This window comes from Panulirus ornatus, chromosome 2 (genome assembly GCF_036320965.1).
Source record: "Panulirus ornatus isolate Po-2019 chromosome 2, ASM3632096v1, whole genome shotgun sequence".
Classification (NCBI taxonomy): Eukaryota; Metazoa; Arthropoda; class Malacostraca; order Decapoda; family Palinuridae; genus Panulirus; species Panulirus ornatus.
The window spans coordinates 96,288,275-96,305,955 of NC_092225.1; the positions used below are offsets into that span (position 1 = coordinate 96,288,275).

The 17,681-nt window shown below is 44.1% G+C and overlaps 1 protein-coding gene across 2 annotated transcripts in view; it reads right to left on the reverse strand.

Moving 5' to 3' along the window:
- The window catches only part of LOC139758637 (leucine-rich repeat and WD repeat-containing protein 1-like), a 112,305-nt gene extending 94,860 nt beyond the window's left edge, over window positions 1-17,445 (reverse strand). Inside the window, exon 1 of one of the 2 annotated variants that reach the window (XM_071680169.1) lies at window positions 17,300-17,445. In XM_071680169.1, the coding sequence (XP_071536270.1) occupies window positions 17,300-17,407 (108 nt within the window). In that variant the 5' untranslated portion in view covers window positions 17,408-17,445. The remainder of the gene's footprint in view (window positions 1-17,299) is intronic. The other variant, XM_071680197.1, reaches the window with a different exon arrangement.
- Window positions 17,446-17,681: the final 236 nt, after the last annotated feature.

The window sequence follows — 17,681 nt, forward strand, 5'->3', positions numbered from 1 at the left end:
GAAACGGAAAAAGGAGAGACAAGGGAAGGTACTTACGAATTTTGGAAAAAAGTGAAAAACCTGTCCTTTAAAATGTGCCAGGTTATAGATATTGGGAAAGACATGAGAGGGGAGAGAGTTCCAAAGCTTCGAGGTGTAAGGAAAGAAGCAGGTATCAAAACGGCCCACCCTCGAGTTGCCGACGGCCACACAATAATCATGTGACGCAGCAGCTTGCCAAGTTTTGCGTGATCTAGCTAGCGGTGGAGACACACACGAAGCCAGCTCGCATTAAAAAAAAAAAAAAAAAAAGTAATACCTATAGAAGAGGGAAAGTGAACCAAAATTACAGCGTAGGGCACGAGGGTCAAGTTTTGAAGTTGGCCTGGGACAGTTTATAAGTCGAACCGCTTTCGAATCAACTCTGTCAAGTATGGATGCAGAGCTATATCCACCCCAAATGTGACATCAACACTCCAGAGAAGGACGAATCAATCCCTTGCACAGTATGAGCAACTGTTCAGAAGTTTCGACATCTAAACAGGACACCCAGTCTCTTAAAAGCAAACTTAGCTATTCCTGTAATGTGGGGCTTCCAAGAAAGGGTGGAAGTTACAGTAATACCAAGTATGTTCATTGGGTCAAGAGGTGGAATTACAGAACCGCCAAAGGAGAGACGAGAGGTTGTGAGTTTTCGATGGACAGACGAGTCTTGGAGGCATTAAACTTAGCCAGATTTCGTCTACCCTACTGAGATATCCAGTCCAAGTCTGAGTTCACTGAGGGAGAGACGAGATGCAGATCGAGTGAGAGGAGAAGGAGCAGAATTGAAAGACGTTGAGGAATGTAGTGTCCAGTCATCACCATGCGAGTGCATTTGGTTACAGGGAATCGTTGATAAAAAAAAGAAGAAAAAGTGTAGGCAAGAGGACAGAACCTTGAGGGAAACTGCCGTTGATGGAGAGAGAGAGAGAGAGAGAGAGAGAGAGAGAGAGAGAGAGAGAGAGAGAGAGAGTGAGTGAGTTTGTGTGTGTGTGTGGGGGGGGGGGGGTTAATCCATCAACGTCTACAACGATAGATCGGCCGGAAAGGAAGACAGATATGAGGAACCAAAGTGAGGGAGGGAAGCCAGAAGAGGGGGGCTTACAGACGAGACCCCGATGCCACAACCTGTCAAAAGCTTTGGATATACAGAAAGGTAACAACATAGGATTCCCCAAAGGATTTCAGGGATGATGACCAGACATTTCTAAGGTAGGAAATATTACCAGTGGATCTCGCCTTACGGAAACCAAACTGGTGATCAGAGAGAAGTCTGAGAGATTCAAGATGTCGAAGGCTATGGGAAATGAGAGGTTCAAAGAGCTTGGAAACAGAAGATGTTGGAGCAACAAGACGATAGTTCGGAGAGCTTTAAAAGGTCATCCTTCTTGGGGATGGGATGTAACAACACATGCTTCCGGGTAGAAGGAAAAGTCCTGGTCTTTACGCAGAAATGGAAACAGACGAGCAAGCACAGGGGCAAGTTCAGAGTCACACTCTTTCAGTTCACGGGGATGGATGCCATCAGGGCCATAATGAGCCTTGCTTGTGTCCAGTGAGAGAAGTGCTTTTCCGACAGTTTGAGAACATATTACAGCAAGGGGATTAGGATTAATAAGAGGAGCATCAGGGGGGTGAAGCAATGTTAAGAGAATATATCACAGCAAGAGGTTCGGGATTAATAAGAGGAGCATCAGGGGGTGTGAAGCTATGTTAGAGTCATCCGAGGTGGAGTTAGAAGAGAAACGGGAACCAAAGAGAGTTGCTTTATCAACGGGAGAGACAGCTACTGTACCGTCAGAACGGAAAACTGAAGGAAAGGTAGAGCGACTGAAGTTGGGGTATGTGGATCATGTTCTGCAGGTGGAGAGAGGAGTGAGCAGGTAGTGGTAGTAGTAGGAGGAGGAGGAGGAGGAGGAGGAGGAGAGGTATGCTGTGGTGAGCGTTGTGTGGCTTTATGGCGAGTAATGTTAAGTGTCGTCAATGTTTCTGTTCCTATGAATTACTCGCAGTAGTGTCCCTGACAAAGTGGTAGTATGTGTCATCATGAGTGCATGTCGTATGTCTTGCCTCAGTGTTGTGTAAATACAGAAAGGAGACAAGTTTTTTTGTTTTTTTCTCTTGGGTGAATGCTATGTATATGTTATGTTCATAAAGGCTAATATATTTCTTTTATACTGAGGGCTCCACTCACGTACATAAGTCCACATTAAGGCTGGGCCTTAATTGAAATGCAGTGGGAAGTATGAAACAGAAAAAAGAAAAGACAAGGGAAAGTATAAACGATTTTTGCAGAAAGTGAAAAACCTGTCTTTTGGAAAGTCAGGTCATAGGTATTGGGTAAGACATGAGAAGGTAGAGAGTTCCAAAGCTTCGACGTGCAGGGAAAGAAGCAGGTATCAAAACCGGCCTACCCTCGAGTTGTTGATGGCCACACTATAATCATGTGAGGCAGCAGCAGCAGCTGGCCGAGTATTGCGTGGTCTGGCTACTGGTGGTGGGGGGTACACAAGCAGCCAGCTCTCGGGAGCGAAAACTAAAAGTAATGCCTCGGGAAGAGGGATATGGATCAACATTGCGGTGTCGGGCCAATTATCCCGAGAGAGTTGATAGGTAAGTCACACGGCTTTCGACTCAACTCTGTCACGTATGGATGCAGAGCTAAAGCTACCCCAGATGTGAAGGCAGTATTCCATACAAGGACGAATCAATCTTCTGTATGAACAGAGCCAATTCCGATAACTAAACAGGATTCCCAGTTTCTTAGAGGCGGACTTGGCTATTTCTGTGAGTCGGGTCTCCAAGATTGTGTGCATGTTACGGTCATATCAAATATGTTCACCGAGTCGAGGTGGAATTACAGAACCGTCGACGGAGGAAACGTGTGAGGAATTATCAACAGAGAGATGGGACAGAAACTGGGTCTTGGAGGTAAAGAACTAAACCAATTTTCGTCTAGCCCATTGGAAAACCCTGTCTGAGTTTACTGAGGAAACTGTGTTGAGACGAGATGTAAATCGAGTGAGATTACACGTTCCAGAATTGAAGGAAGTGGAAGAATGCATTTTGGGTCGTCAGTATGAGTGCATTTGCATAAGAGAAAAAAAAAAAGTTGATAAAAAGGAGAAAAGGTGTAGGAGACAGGACAGAACCTTGAGGGACACCACTGTTGATGGAGAAGTGGGGAGAGGCTGATCCATCAACAACCACAGAAGTAGATCGGCCAGATCGAAAGAGCAAAGTGAGGAAGGGAAGGTAAAAGAGGGGAACTTAAGAGATGAGACCCAGATGCCACAGCCTGTCAAAAGCATTGGATTATAACAAGGGTAACTACATATGACTCCCCAAAATCTTTCAGAGATGAGGACCAAACATTAGTAAGATAGGAAAGGATATCACCAGTGGATCTCGCCTTATGGAAGCCATACTGGTGACCAGAGAGAAGATTAAAAGATCCAAGATCTTTGAGGATATGGGAGTTGAGGAGGGACTGAAAGACTTTGGAAATAGTAGATGTCAAAGCAACAGGACGATAGTCGACGGGTTGGAGCGCTCACTCTTCTCAGCGATGGGATATACCAACGCATGCTTTCAAAAAGTAAAGTTCTGGTTTTTAAAAAGAAACGGAAACAGACGAGCAAGCACAGCAGGTGCAAGTTCGGTTGGCACACGCTTTCAGTACACGGGGATGGATGCTATCAGGACCACAAGCCTTGCTTGCGTACTGAGAAAGAAAAGCTTTTCGGACAATTCGAAGAGAACACAGGAAAAAGGCATACGATAAGTAAGAGGAGCATCAGAGGGTGAATGAATGTTAGAGTCATCCAAGGTGGAGTTAGAGGAGAAACGAGAACTAAAGCGAGTTGCTTTGTTTATGGGAGAGACAGCTACAGTACCGTCAGGAAGGGAAAGTGAGGGAAAGGCAGAGCGACAGAAGTTGGGGTATGTGGATCATGTTCTGCAGGTGGAGAGAGGAGTGAGCAGGTAGTGGTAGTAGTAGGAGGAGGAGGAGGAGGAGGAGAGGTATGCTGTGGTGAGCGTTGTGTGGCTTTATGGCGAATAATGTTAAGTGTCGTCAATGTTTCTGTTCCTATGAATTACTCGCAGTAGTGTCCCTGACAAAGTGGTAGTATGTGTCATCATGAGTGCATGTCGTATGTCTTGCCTCAGTGTTGTGTAAATACAGAAGGGTGACAAGTTTTTTTGTTTTTTCTCTTGGGTGAATGCTATGTATATGTTATGTTCATAAAGGCTAATATATTTCTTTTATATTGAGGGCTCCACTCACGTACATAAGTCCACATTAAGGCTGGGCCTTAATTGAAATGCAGTGGGAAGTATTAAAAGGAAAAAGAAAAGACAAGGGAAAGTATAAACGATTTTTGCAGAAAGTGAAAAACCTGTCTTTTGGAAAGTCAGGTCATAGGTATTGGGTAAGACATGAGAAGGTAGAGAGTTCCAAAGCTTCGACGTGCAGGGAAAGAAGCAGGTATCAAAACCGGCCTACCCTCGAGTTGTTGATGGCCACACTATAATCATGTGAGGCAGCAGCAGCAGCTGGCCGAGTATTGCGTGGTCTGGCTACTGGTGGTGGGGGGTACACAAGCAGCCAGCTCTCGGGAGCGAAAAGTAAAAGTAATGCCTCGGGAAGAGGGATATGGATCAACATTGCGGTGTCGGGCCAATTATCCCGAGAGAGTTGATAGGTAAGTCACACGGCTTTCGACTCAACTCTGTCACGTATGGATGCAGAGCTAAAGCTACCCCAGATGTGAAGGCAGTATTCCATACAAGGACGAATCAATCTTCTGTATGAAGAGAGCCAATTCCGATAACTAAACAGGATTCCCAGTTTCTTAGAGGCGGACTTGGCTATTTCTGTGAGTCGGGTCTCCAAGATTGTGTGCATGTTACGGTCATATCAAATATGTTCACCGAGTCGAGGTGGAATTACAGAACCGTCGACGGAGAGGAAACGTGTGAGGAATTATCAACAGAGAGATGGGACAGAAACTGGGTCTTGGAGGTAAAGAACTAAACCAATTTTCGTCTAGCCCATTGGAAAACCCTGTCTGAGTTTATTGAGGAAACTGTGTTGAGACGAGATGTAAATCGAGTGAGATTAGACGTACCAGAATTGAAGGAAGTGGAAGAATGCATTTTGGGTTGTCAGTACATGAGTACATTTGCATAAGATAGAAAATCGTTGGTAAAAAGGAGAAAAGGTGTAGGAGACAGGACAGAACCTTGAGGGACACCGTTGTTGATGGAGAAGTGGGGAGAGGCTGATCCATCAACAACCACAGAAATAGATCGGCCAGATCGAAAGAGCAAAGTGAGGAAGGGAAGGTAAAAGAGGGGAACTTAAGAGATGAGACCCCAGATGCCACAGCCTGTCAAAAGCATTGGATTATAACAAGGGTAACTACATATGACTCCCCAAAATCTTTCAGAGATGAGGACCAAACATTAGTAAGATAGGAAAGGATATCACCAGTGGATCTCGCCTTATGGAAGCCATACTGGTGATCAGAGAGAAGACTAAAAGATCCAAGATCTTTGAGGATATGGGAGTTGAGGAGGGACTGAAAGACTTTGGAAATAGTAGATGTCAAAGCAACAGGACGATAGTCGAGGGGTTGGAGCGCTCACTCTTCTCAGCGATGGGATATACCAACGTATGCTTTCAAAAAGTAAAGTTCTGGTTTTTAAAAAGAAACGGAAACAGACGAGCAAGCACAGCAGGTACAAGTTCGGAGGCACACGCTTTCAGTACACGGGGATGGATGCTATCAGGACCACAAGCCTTGCTTGCGTACTGAGAAAGAAAAGCTTTTCGGACAATTCGAAGAGAACACAGGAAAAAGGCATACGATAAGTAAGAGGAGCATCAGAGGGTGAATGAATGTTAGCGCGAGTCATCCAAGGTGGAGTTAGAGGAGAAACGAGAACTAAAGCGAGTTGCTTTGTTTATGGGAGAGACAGCTTCAGTACCGTCAGAACGGAAAACTGAAGGAAAGGTAGAGCGACTGAAGTTGGGGTATGTGGATCATGTTCTGCAGGTGGAGAGAGGAGTGAGCAGGTAGTGGTAGTAGTAGGAGGAGGAGGAGGAGAGGTATGCTGTGGTGAGCGTTGTGTGGCTTTATGGCGAATAATGTTAAGTGTCGTCAATGTTTCTGTTCCTATGAATTACTCGCAGTAGTGTCCCTGACAAAGTGGTAGTATGTGTCATCATGAGTGCATGTCGTATGTCTTGCCTCAGTGTTGTGTAAATACAGAAGGGTGACAAGTTTTTTTGTTTTTTCTCTTGGGTGAATGCTATGTATATGTTATGTTCATAAAGGCTAATATATTTCTTTTATATTGAGGGCTCCACTCACGTACATAAGTCCACATTAAGGCTGGGCCTTAATTGAAATGCAGTGGGAAGTATTAAAAGGAAAAAGAAAAGACAAGGGAAAGTATAAACGATTTTTGCAGAAAGTGAAAAACCTGTCTTTTGGAAAGTCAGGTCATAGGTATTGGGTAAGACATGAGAAGGTAGAGAGTTCCAAAGCTTCGACGTGCAGGGAAAGAAGCAGGTATCAAAACCGGCCTACCCTCGAGTTGTTGATGGCCACACTATAATCATGTGAGGCAGCAGCAGCAGCTGGCCGAGTATTGCGTGGTCTGGCTACTGGTGGTGGGGGGTACACAAGCAGCCAGCTCTCGGGAGCGAAAAGTAAAAGTAATGCCTCGGGAAGAGGGATATGGATCAACATTGCGGTGTCGGGCCAATTATATCTACACATTTCTTTTGCTCTCACTGTTCCCATAACATTGGTGTGCTTTTTTAATGATGCTGACTGAACTAACTCTTTTATTGACCTTCCTTGTGTAGACTACGGTCTTTCCTCGGGTGATGCTTCTGTCTTTATTGACCATACAGCAGAGGTTACTGTTCAGGTGTGTGGGGTATATACAACCTCTCTACCTCTATATATCTTCCTTTTTTTTATGTGGTTCAACCGTTCGTGTTCTGAAGCCATTTGGGAAAAAAAAGACCAGGAAAACAATCATTCTCCTTTCTCTAACCTGCCTTCAGCTTAATATACCTAAATTCATTGCAAGTATGGTATCGGTGAGGCAAAGACTTCCTTTATCCCAAGAGAACGGGTGGCAACCCTTACTATACTTCACCCAAGTCTTCCTTTGTATAGCTAAAAAATATCGATAATCAATTTCAGTCGTTACTACCTTAGCTTTGCTTTTACATTCCGACGACAAAAGGGAAGTCTCTCTCTCTCTCTCTCTCTGGCTCCTTTCTCCTCCAACTCGACTTCGGATGAACGTTCCCTCATCCTCTGACACACCTCTTACTTATCCCCGTTAAGTTCTCTACGTACAGTCCAAAAAGCACTTACCTCTCTGAGCACAAGTAAAGCTTACGTAATGGACCAGATGGCATCACTGTGTGCTTTGACGAAGTGTATTTCTGAACTTGTGGCCGTGCTTGCTCTTCCATTCTGCTTCTACCTCCCAGTACAAGGCTTTTGCTTTACGGAAACACGTATTGACATATTCGAAGTGATGGGTGGCCGTTCCAACCCTTCTAACTACCGTCGTGGTTCTCCGAGTTTCGTTGTTTCCAAAGTCCTGGGATCCCCCTGCTCAGCTCCCGTATCCTTCAGCATTTTGGATCTCACATGCTTCCACTAGATCACCGAGTATGGGTTTCGTCGTCCCTCATCCACGGGTGATATCCTTCTCCATCAGGTCACCATCTTTTAAGAAGCTCGGATGCACTCTTGTGTGTTGCAGCCGCTGGCATAGTGAACAGTGTCTTACACTCTTCCTCTCTATCAGTGACTTTCCTTTCTTCAGGAGATAACCAAAAGCGATCATATGTTCTTGACTCATCGCTGCATCCATCTTGTTTCCTGTGAGTCGGCTCCATGATCGCTGGCCCTGTGGTAACGCCTCGCCTCATCACAACTACTTCTGTACACTAAGATTTGGACGAGATCTTTCAAAGGGATGGATATACCCTGAACTAATAATTTCAGTGGCTCTAAGGTACAACTTAATTTCTTTCCATTTTCTCTCTGTAAAACCCCTAAAAAAAAAAGAATAAATCTCGTACCTTTTAAATGTTGTGTAATTTCATGTTCTGAGAGTGAACAGAAACAAAATTTCTTGGAAAGACGTATAGGTAGAAATTTCGTTTGAGGACAGTCAAACTTTATAAGGTTACTGCTTCTCTGCACCCAAATGCTGCACATATCCGAACTTAGAGAGGAAAACATGATCATTGCAAGACAATTAACACCATACCAACACAACCTCTTAACTAATCCTTCCTCGATATCCCACGTTTCACAAATAACCAAGAAAGTGGAAGTCCCTATTCAAAAGGCCATGTTATCCTGAACATTTATCCTCATTCTACATAGGAATGATCCATCCTTGTGTGCAGTACTGCTCTCACATGTGGGGAGGTTATGGCTATACATCCTTACAAAACTCAGTCCAAAGAAATCCGACTCATCAACTCCCCCAAAGTCCGACCTGCCAACTCGACCCACTTGCTCTATGCCCTGGTGATGGTTCTCTTTTCTCTCTTCTACAGATATTACTTTTGGTCTTTGCTCCCGAGAGCTGGCGGCCTGTGTGTCCCCCCCGACCATTAGGTCGACCATGTCACACTGGGCAAGCAACTCCCGCCATATGATTCCTTTGTGGCCGTTGGCAATTCAAGTATTGGTCATTCTCTCTCTCTCTCTCTCTCTCTCTCTCTCTCTTTAATGCTAAGCTTTGGAACACTCTATGTCCTAAATGTCTCTCTAGAGTCACGACCCGACCATTTTTATAACCAAGTCTTCCACTTCTTCAAAATCTCATCGTTCATTTTGTTCTCTCGTTTTCTTTCCCTCTCTCTCTCTCTCTCTCTCTCGCTTTTCGCCATTTTTATACATCATTTTACAGACTTAACTTTCATGCGGACATCTTTTAAATCTTCCATGACAGAAGCTTACGACACAAAACATTTCTACACGACCTTCTATTTTCTTAATGGGGATCCTAGAGGTTCTTCAGACTGCGCTGCAATAATTTGCAGGGAAATGATACCTTGTATGTTTTATAGTCGTTTTTCTGTCCACTTTATCCTTTGAGATTCCATGCCGACAATTCTGGTGTTCACTGCACTACGTCACGTCAGATGTGGACCTCAGCATGTTCGACTTTTAACACAGAATTTCCACACAGTGACACACACGTCTTGCGTTATGACCAGGGGGATTTTACGACTTTCCTTTTTTTGTTACTGATCATATAATCGTCCAAAGTGTTTGTTTTGATGCTACAATCGTCCAAACATTTTCCTGATGTTATAAATCATATATAATCGCCCATTTTCCTGGTGCCACGGATCATATAATCTTTCAAACATGTTGGTAGTTACTGATTCCATAATCGTCCAAACATTTTCCTGATGGTATTGACCATATAACCGTCCAAACATTCGTCCTGAGCTGAGAACGTAGGACGAATGCATCTCCAACTTTCCTTTCAGGTTTGAATCAAATCATCCGTGAACCCTCCTTAATAATATACCCAATTCTTCCCCGCTGTATTGTTGACGCTGCACACCTACACTACCGCTGGGGGCTTATGAACTACCCGTGTGTCCTCAGTTGCCTGAGCGACATCAGAACCAGAGGAGGGCAGTGTGTGTGTGTGTGTGTGTGTGTGTGTGTGTGTGTGTGTGTGTGTGTGTGTGTGTGTGTGTGTGTGTGTGAAGAAAGAACCCATCAGAAAGCGGGAGAGGCGACTCCCTCCTCTTCCCCGCCAAGGGGTCTGCTACCAGTGAAGACTCGTCCACTCCTGGTCTTCAACAACAAGGCCATCACTCACTAACTACCCCCTCAACCACCACCCCAACGGCACTCACTAACAACCCCCTAACCATCACCCCAACGGCACTCACTAACTACCCGCCAACCACCACCCCAACGGCACTCACTAACTACCCGCCAACCACCACCCCAACGGCACTCACTAACTACCCGCCAACCACCACCCCAACGGCACTCACTAACTACCCGCCAACCACCACCCCAACGGCATTATTGTGGGCTGGTGTGCATGACTGGGATCAGAAGCAGGATAGGGAAGAAGTGGGATTTCACCGAGGACGTGTATGGCGTGTGTCATCCCCTCCTCCCTCCTTCAACACAGCTCGACCCTCAGGGACAGAGGGAGGGATGTCAGTCAGTCTCGCGAAGGCCTTTTGGACAATCTCACAGTGTTCTGACGACTCGCTCAACCGTCAGGATATAAACGATCGTTACACGTGTCGTTTAACAGCCTTCTCTTATTCACGCAGGAGGGCCTTGATAACTACGTAGGGTCATTCATCAGACGAAGAGATCACCAGAGAACAAGTCTCTTACGCCTTAGCTCATCATGGTGCGTCTTGTGAAACCGCAGTACAGACGTGTTCCAAGTCGGCGCTTCAAAATGGACTACCTTGGATTACCTCACGAACGTGAGAGGTTCCGTCTGCGTCTACATCATTCTTGATTGTACGTAATCTGAAGGTTACTACGAGACAAAATGGATCATAGTGATGAAGATTGTGTGTGTGTGTGTGTGTGTGTGTGTGTGTGTGTGTGTGTGTGTGGTAAACTGGCGAGAGAGAAAGAGAGAAGGAGGGGGAAACGAAAAAAAGTTTAATTTACCAAAGTCTCACCAGGTGGTATCACGCAAGAAAGTGAAGGTTACACTAAAAATCCACCTCATACATACCTCTCTCATCTTGTAGCTTAGATGACACTATTAAAAAAAGAAAAATGGACGTGGGGACCCGTAGCCAAACCTCTTAGACCCCACCCCCAGACGCGGGCGCGCGTACACACAGCTCACAATAACCAGCCCGTGGTGCAGCGGTTAGCGCCCCGACCCGCCAATTTCACGGACCTGGGTTCGTGACCCGGTCAGAAGCACCTATCACCAAGAGTCGTCTTCACAAGCAACAACTCCCCTGGAACTGGTCGATCACTCGGGGGTACTTGGAGGAGGTAGATGGTATGTGTGTGTATGTATACATGGATATACATATATAATATATATATATATATATATATATATATATATATATATATATATATATATACATATACACGTTAACACATAATCATCAAGGACAACGTGTGGCTACGTCAGACAAGCGACTCCTCCACACTTCTCCCGCCACCAACCACATTTCTAGGCTGACTCCCGCCACCAATCTCCCTCCCTCTCTCTCCTCAAGACACCTTCCCAACAGCATTACAGCATCGTGTTCAGCATACGAGTCTTTCGTATTCAGCCTCTGACATAATCTTCAGCATATAGCCGCGCGCGCGCGCGCGTGTGTGTGTGTGTGTGTGTGTGTGTGTGTGTGTTTGTGTGTGTGTGTATGTGTGTGTGTAAGTGAGTGTGTGTGTGTGTGTGTGTGTGTGTGTGTGTGTGTGTGTGTGTGTGTGTGTGTGTCTTCAGCATATATAGCAGCAATGTCTTCAATCTACAACACTGTCCATCCACCACCGTCTTAAGCATGCAGCATTACCTTCAGCAAGTCAACATACAGCATACATTACCTACACAGCATACACCCATTTTTATCACATTCCTCGTAGATACAACACCGCTGGTGTCACAACCTCACCTATCCGTGGTTGTGTGCATATTCTACAACCCTGTAAGTCTCAAGGCTGACTCACTTCACCCCCCCTCGCATCACACCGCCTCACCTCAGCCCACGACCTTTCCACACATCATCAAACTTTCATACACCGACTGACTAAGTTTCCAGGCACCTTCTCAACCAGTTCCTCTGCCTCTGTGTTGTACGTCTCCAATAACACATGCGAAAACCCTCCCTCGCTCACCCGGGATGATGATGGTACACACACAACTCATTCTCTGTCCCAGTCTTTCCTGATCATATGAGGGGTAAATGGATATAAAATAAATATATAAATAATTTCAGCACAGGAATCTCCAAAATTTTCGACTTGTTGAGCATCATCTCCAATATTATCCATCAGCTGAGCATTACAATATATGCATTCAGTATTGTATTGGATATACGTAATGATCTTAGCATAGTCACTCCACTCTCCATAGTTCCTAACTTTCCTCAATCACCTCCCTTTTCCCCATTTTTATACTCCCCCCTTCATCATCTCTCATTTAGTTTAAAATAGAATCACCTCAAAATATCAGTCACTACATTTTCCAACACACAGAAGGTAAAAGCACCTTCGGGACGTTTTTTGTTGTATACGTTGCTAAAGTATTTGACAACAACGCGTTTGATCCGGGCCTCTTCTGGAGCGATGGACACCTCAGCCCCTCACGTTGCTTCCCGACCACATTAGTTTCCTCTCGCCATACACCTACCATCTACTGCCACGGCTCCTTGCAACACTCCTAAGTCTTTGGGTCATTACTACACCTAACGCTCTTACCCTCAACCAACGCCATTTTCTTTCTCTGTCCTTCCTTCTCATCCTTCCGTTTTCTTCCTATCCTATGCAGTAACCTCTTCTCTCCCGTCAAAACCAAAACCTCTCAATACTTCTTCCACGTTTCGTTCGCTTCCATATACCACCGCCTCCCTGTTTTGAAAGACTTCATGTCTTACTAGTAATGTAATTACAGTTAACAACTAATTCCCTTTGGCGCACTGAATGGGCCAAGGTGGTAGCAAAGACAAATTGAAAGTAAGGGCGAGGAAATTCTTCCTTTCAACGAATTTCAACAAAAAAGTCTTTTCGATAATAATAAATCATGACGGGTACGTAAGCTTCGGACGAAATTGGTGGCTCAAGGTGGTGTTGGAGTCGGTAAGAAGCGTCGCTTCCTGAATGGTCCGCTAGTGGCGCTGGCGAGCCGTGAACTGACCAATCACAGATCGCTAAATTTGCCGCCGTCCTGGCTCAGGTGAAGCTGTCGTCTGCTTTGGTGCTTGAACGGTGATATGGGCATCTTTCAATGCTTTCCTTCCTTCTTGTCTACTTCGCACCCCCCTTTCAGAAGCAATGGGTCCCTCCCTCCTCGCCCACATTTACCATCAATTCCTGTCACTCGAGATGGATGGGATCTCGTCTACTATACTGTTTTTGTTCTATGTCTTTTATTTAGTCCTTTCTTTATTTCCGATGTCGTCGCTATGTCCACACACGTCAGACTTCGTTCATAGACAGTGCCTGGCCTGAACTGGGTATGATCAGACGGAAGAGATAGGAAATGCTGTGAAATATAAGAAAAAGGCATGTGGTAGATTGCTCAAAAGGAATGTACCAGTAGAGGAAGTTTAGCTATGAAGGAAGAAAGACTAAGATGTGTCGGCTGATAAAAGGAAGCGCTGCCTTTTTGGCAAAATTGTGGGAGCCACAGATAGTAGTAGCAAGTAGATGTAGTGAGAAGGAACAGGAGCATAAAGTACAAGCGATAGGTTGGGTCGTTCGGTAGACACATTAGGTAGAAGTAGTCAGTAGGAACATTAGGTTAGGTAGGAGCCTCTGGAAACACTGCGTTAGAGATGCCTTCTGCCAGTGGGCCTGTAAAGGTTGAGGCACTAAAGGCTAAGAAAGCGACACTGAGAGTCACTAGTTATGGAGACTCTTTTGCCGTGGTCACCCCCTTGAGGGAGTTCCAGGAGGGAACAGGCGTCAGAGGAATACAATGATAGACAAGGATAGTTGGGTATGACCTAGCGCCTCCCTCCCAGTGTTTTACTCCCCCTCGTCGTCGCTATATCCACCCATAATCCCCTGTACCTCTCTGCCTTTTCTAACCATAATTCCCCTGAACTTTTGATATCAAAATGACACACAATTCGGGTAACAGTTTCATGAATGATTTCAACTACCTCAGACTTCGTCTTTTCACTATGTACTCGTATATACAGTAGAAAGTCTCTTTTACTAGCATTTATTTTTTCCCCTTTTTTATTACGGTATCCAGAAAAGGTAGACGACGAGTTTACTAACATGAATTGCTCCTTGTGATGTACGTTGTTGGGTTGTTGCAGAATGGTATGATATAAATAATCCTCCTCCTAATTCTAAGGCAGACCAAGACACCACTAAGTAGGCGGTTCACCCCAATGTTCAGCTGGTCATCCTCCTCAGTGAACGTGACTGGTGCTAACGACAAAGAGACAGTTCTGTCCTGCTTAATTCATGGCAAGCAACGCGTCAACAAATCTTTACAAACGACATCTATGGAAGTAGCGACAATATAATGGAATACAGAAAAAAATATACAGCGAGAATTAAGGTAAAAAAAAGACAAAAGGAAACAGTATGGTATACGTGGCAGGAGAGGAGAATCAAGAGTTGTGCAGGGTTTGTACAACACTTACAAGAAGACACAGTTGACGTCAGACACCACCAACACTATGCTGGTACATGTAGTCGAAGGTAGGGAGGGGCAAGCCAAGCTAAGGCGATGCAAAAAAAAAAATTCTACACCAGCGAGAAGACAAGGAATGCACCAGAAGATCCCACACTGCCGCTCACAAGTAACAGCAACATCAAAGCAGGCAGGAGCAGCTCCCCCTCTACCTGAGGCAGGAGGGCGCGCGGTGGCCGTGGTTATTGTGCTCTATGGTTGGCCAAGTCAACGGCCAACGAGCGTCAATAAACGGACCAATCAGGTGGCAACACTCCTCACCGTGCTGTTCCATAATCTATCTTGTTTTATACGTCAACTTGTGAACACGACACACCACGTGCCATCAGTCTCCTGTAGAAGTCTTTGCTAAAGACAAATTGAGATGAATAAATTCTTTAACTCTTCGTTTTAACTTTTCCTTGCAACTTGTCTTTTTTGTGTCATTTTCAAAATGGACATTTCTAGGGTGAATGGCGCGAGGAACATAAAGGTTATCATACCCTCCAAGTCATTCACTTTGACCATATATTGCCAAGCCACAAAAACCTTCATTCTCTTCACTGATTAACCAAAATCAGATGATCAATGGAGCTGTTTGGTTTACAAGATGCATTCATTAGGTTCTCATACTCTGGAGACAAATGTTTATGGAAGACTGGTAGAATCAGCGCCAGTTTGTGCAGCGTTACAACTGAGCAAATCACAACTGATAATAACACAATGCACACACCGTATTGTGGATGGGGTCCATTTACTCGTGAATAATATTTCTTTTGGAAATGTAATCTATGCGTCCCCACGGCAGTAGGCATGACCATAATTTGACTGCTTCCCCCATTTCTAATCACAGGACCACGTCAACATCAGTGTATATAAACTATTACTCGTGTATATATATATATATATATATATATATATATATATATATATATATACATATATATATATATATATATATATATATATATACATATATATATATATATATATATATATATATATATATATATATATATATATATATACATATATATATATATATATATATATATATATATATATATATATATATATATATATATATATATATAAACCTCTTCTGGTTTTTCCAGTTAAACTTGACACTCCCTACACATCTAAACGTGGTTCCCCTAGCGACATTCACCTTCAAGGCCACCCAGAGCTGACACGACACCAAGGCCAAATGCTCAAGACGTTCCTCACACTTACGGGAGGGGCAGATTATCTCCTCTACATAGATATGGTAACGCGCTGCATTTAGCATCTCCAGGGGACGTTGGACGAACCGCCCTGGTTCCTCACCCCTCTCTCTCTGAGGGGCCTTGGTCATTTTTGTCCACCATTCATGGAGTTTCGACAAGCCTGACTGCCTATGACTGTAATGACAACCACGAGCTATAACGTGTGTGTGTGTGTGTGGCGCTCATCTTACACTTTGCCTCTTAACTTACAGACAACTGATCCTCACCACCATCCCCTTCTGCTTACCTTAGCACTAATCCTTTCAGTTCAAAGGTTCCAACGGACTATCTTGTTCAAGACCATATAATAATAATAATAATAATAATAATAATAATAATAATAATAATAAAAATAATAATAATGATATAATGCTACGTATGCCACCTATGAAGGAACGCCACAGCAAAAAGAAAATGACTTAAAAGTTCGCATCTTTTTTATTCAAATTAGGGACGGCCCCGAGGGCGGTCAGCTCCCTTGATCGGCTCTTATCTCTATAATGATAAAATAAACTTAAGTATGTACGTGAGGACAAACCTGTGGCGTTACTGAGAATCTTTCACTATTTTCAAGCGTCAACGTTTACTGCCGCCAAAATCATCAACCTATCTGATCATTTGCAATTTACGAAAAGAAAGTGATAATGTATATATGTCCACAACTACGTCAAAATAGTGTCTTCTCACACAACTCCAATTTCCTTCCTGGAGTCCGTAAAAATGACGGCTTAAATTAACCCTAAAATGGTGGTAATGAGATTCTTTAATCATGGTAAAAGGTGACACACATTTCGTGAGTGGTAATAGTATTGCCTCTTTAGGCGTCTGTTATATCGTAGACAACGTATTCATATTACTACTGTCAAGTCTGGATGACCAATTAATTAATATATGATAGTCTGGATGACCAATTACTATAAGACCATCGTTAGAATGACCTTTGCTCTTGTGTCACCTGGATCCAGGCCAGCGGTGGAAATCCAGCGACCTTAAACTACTAAAATGTAGACTCAGGATCTGTTAATACCTCGTGGTTGGGTCAGTATAGTAGCTTTCATCAAATTTGAATGTCAACCCACGTTGCAACACAGTGTTGAGCCAAGCCAAAACATAAAACCTGCTGCTGGTGGTCGTTCGTGGTCTCTCTTTTTAAAAGCCCACGTTTTCTGAACCACTGCAAAGAATCTAATATCCAATGATTCATAAATAAGCAGAACGTGTGCAGGTAATAATGCCAGGGGGAGGATAAGTCAATGTCTCGTCGAACACACCACACAGCATTTGAGGGTTTTTAAAGTCTTGTTGTTGACGACTCAATTGTTTCACTCAATAGATCTGTGTGGCAGCTGGACCTCAAGTTGCCATTGCTTTCATGTCCCACCACACACTTTTAATCTCATCCTACAACCACTCACTCCCTGTACTTAAATGGCGTTCTTATCAGGTACCATTGAGCACTCGTAAACTAAATTCATCGTGATTATCAACACCACCAACCCCCATGGCTTCATGTCAACATGTTAAGATAAGGGAACAGCCATTATTTAGACCTGGAATGGGAAATAGCAATCATTTCTACACTGGTTTACCTTGACAAGAGACGACGCCTTTTCCTTCTTCATATTTGTCGATTTCTTTGGACCTTTCTTCATCATTTTGGTGGCTGTAGGCATCTTAGGAGAGTCAGCTAACATCATATTCGTACCACCTCCTTCCTGACACTGGGGTCCGCCACTCCCGCCACCACCACCACCTCATGGAGGAATTTACTTACCTAACTGGCAACCCTGGTTCCCCCCTGCTCCACGCTAGTGCCAGAGCTTTATTAAAATGATTTTTCTAAGGCAAATGAGTGATTCTTTCTACATCTCACTATGTCAGAGTATTATTAAGGCTCTACTTCATCCTACTGTAGGGTAGATGATATGTTATTCTGTCAATCATAGCGGGAAATAAAACTTGTAAAATATC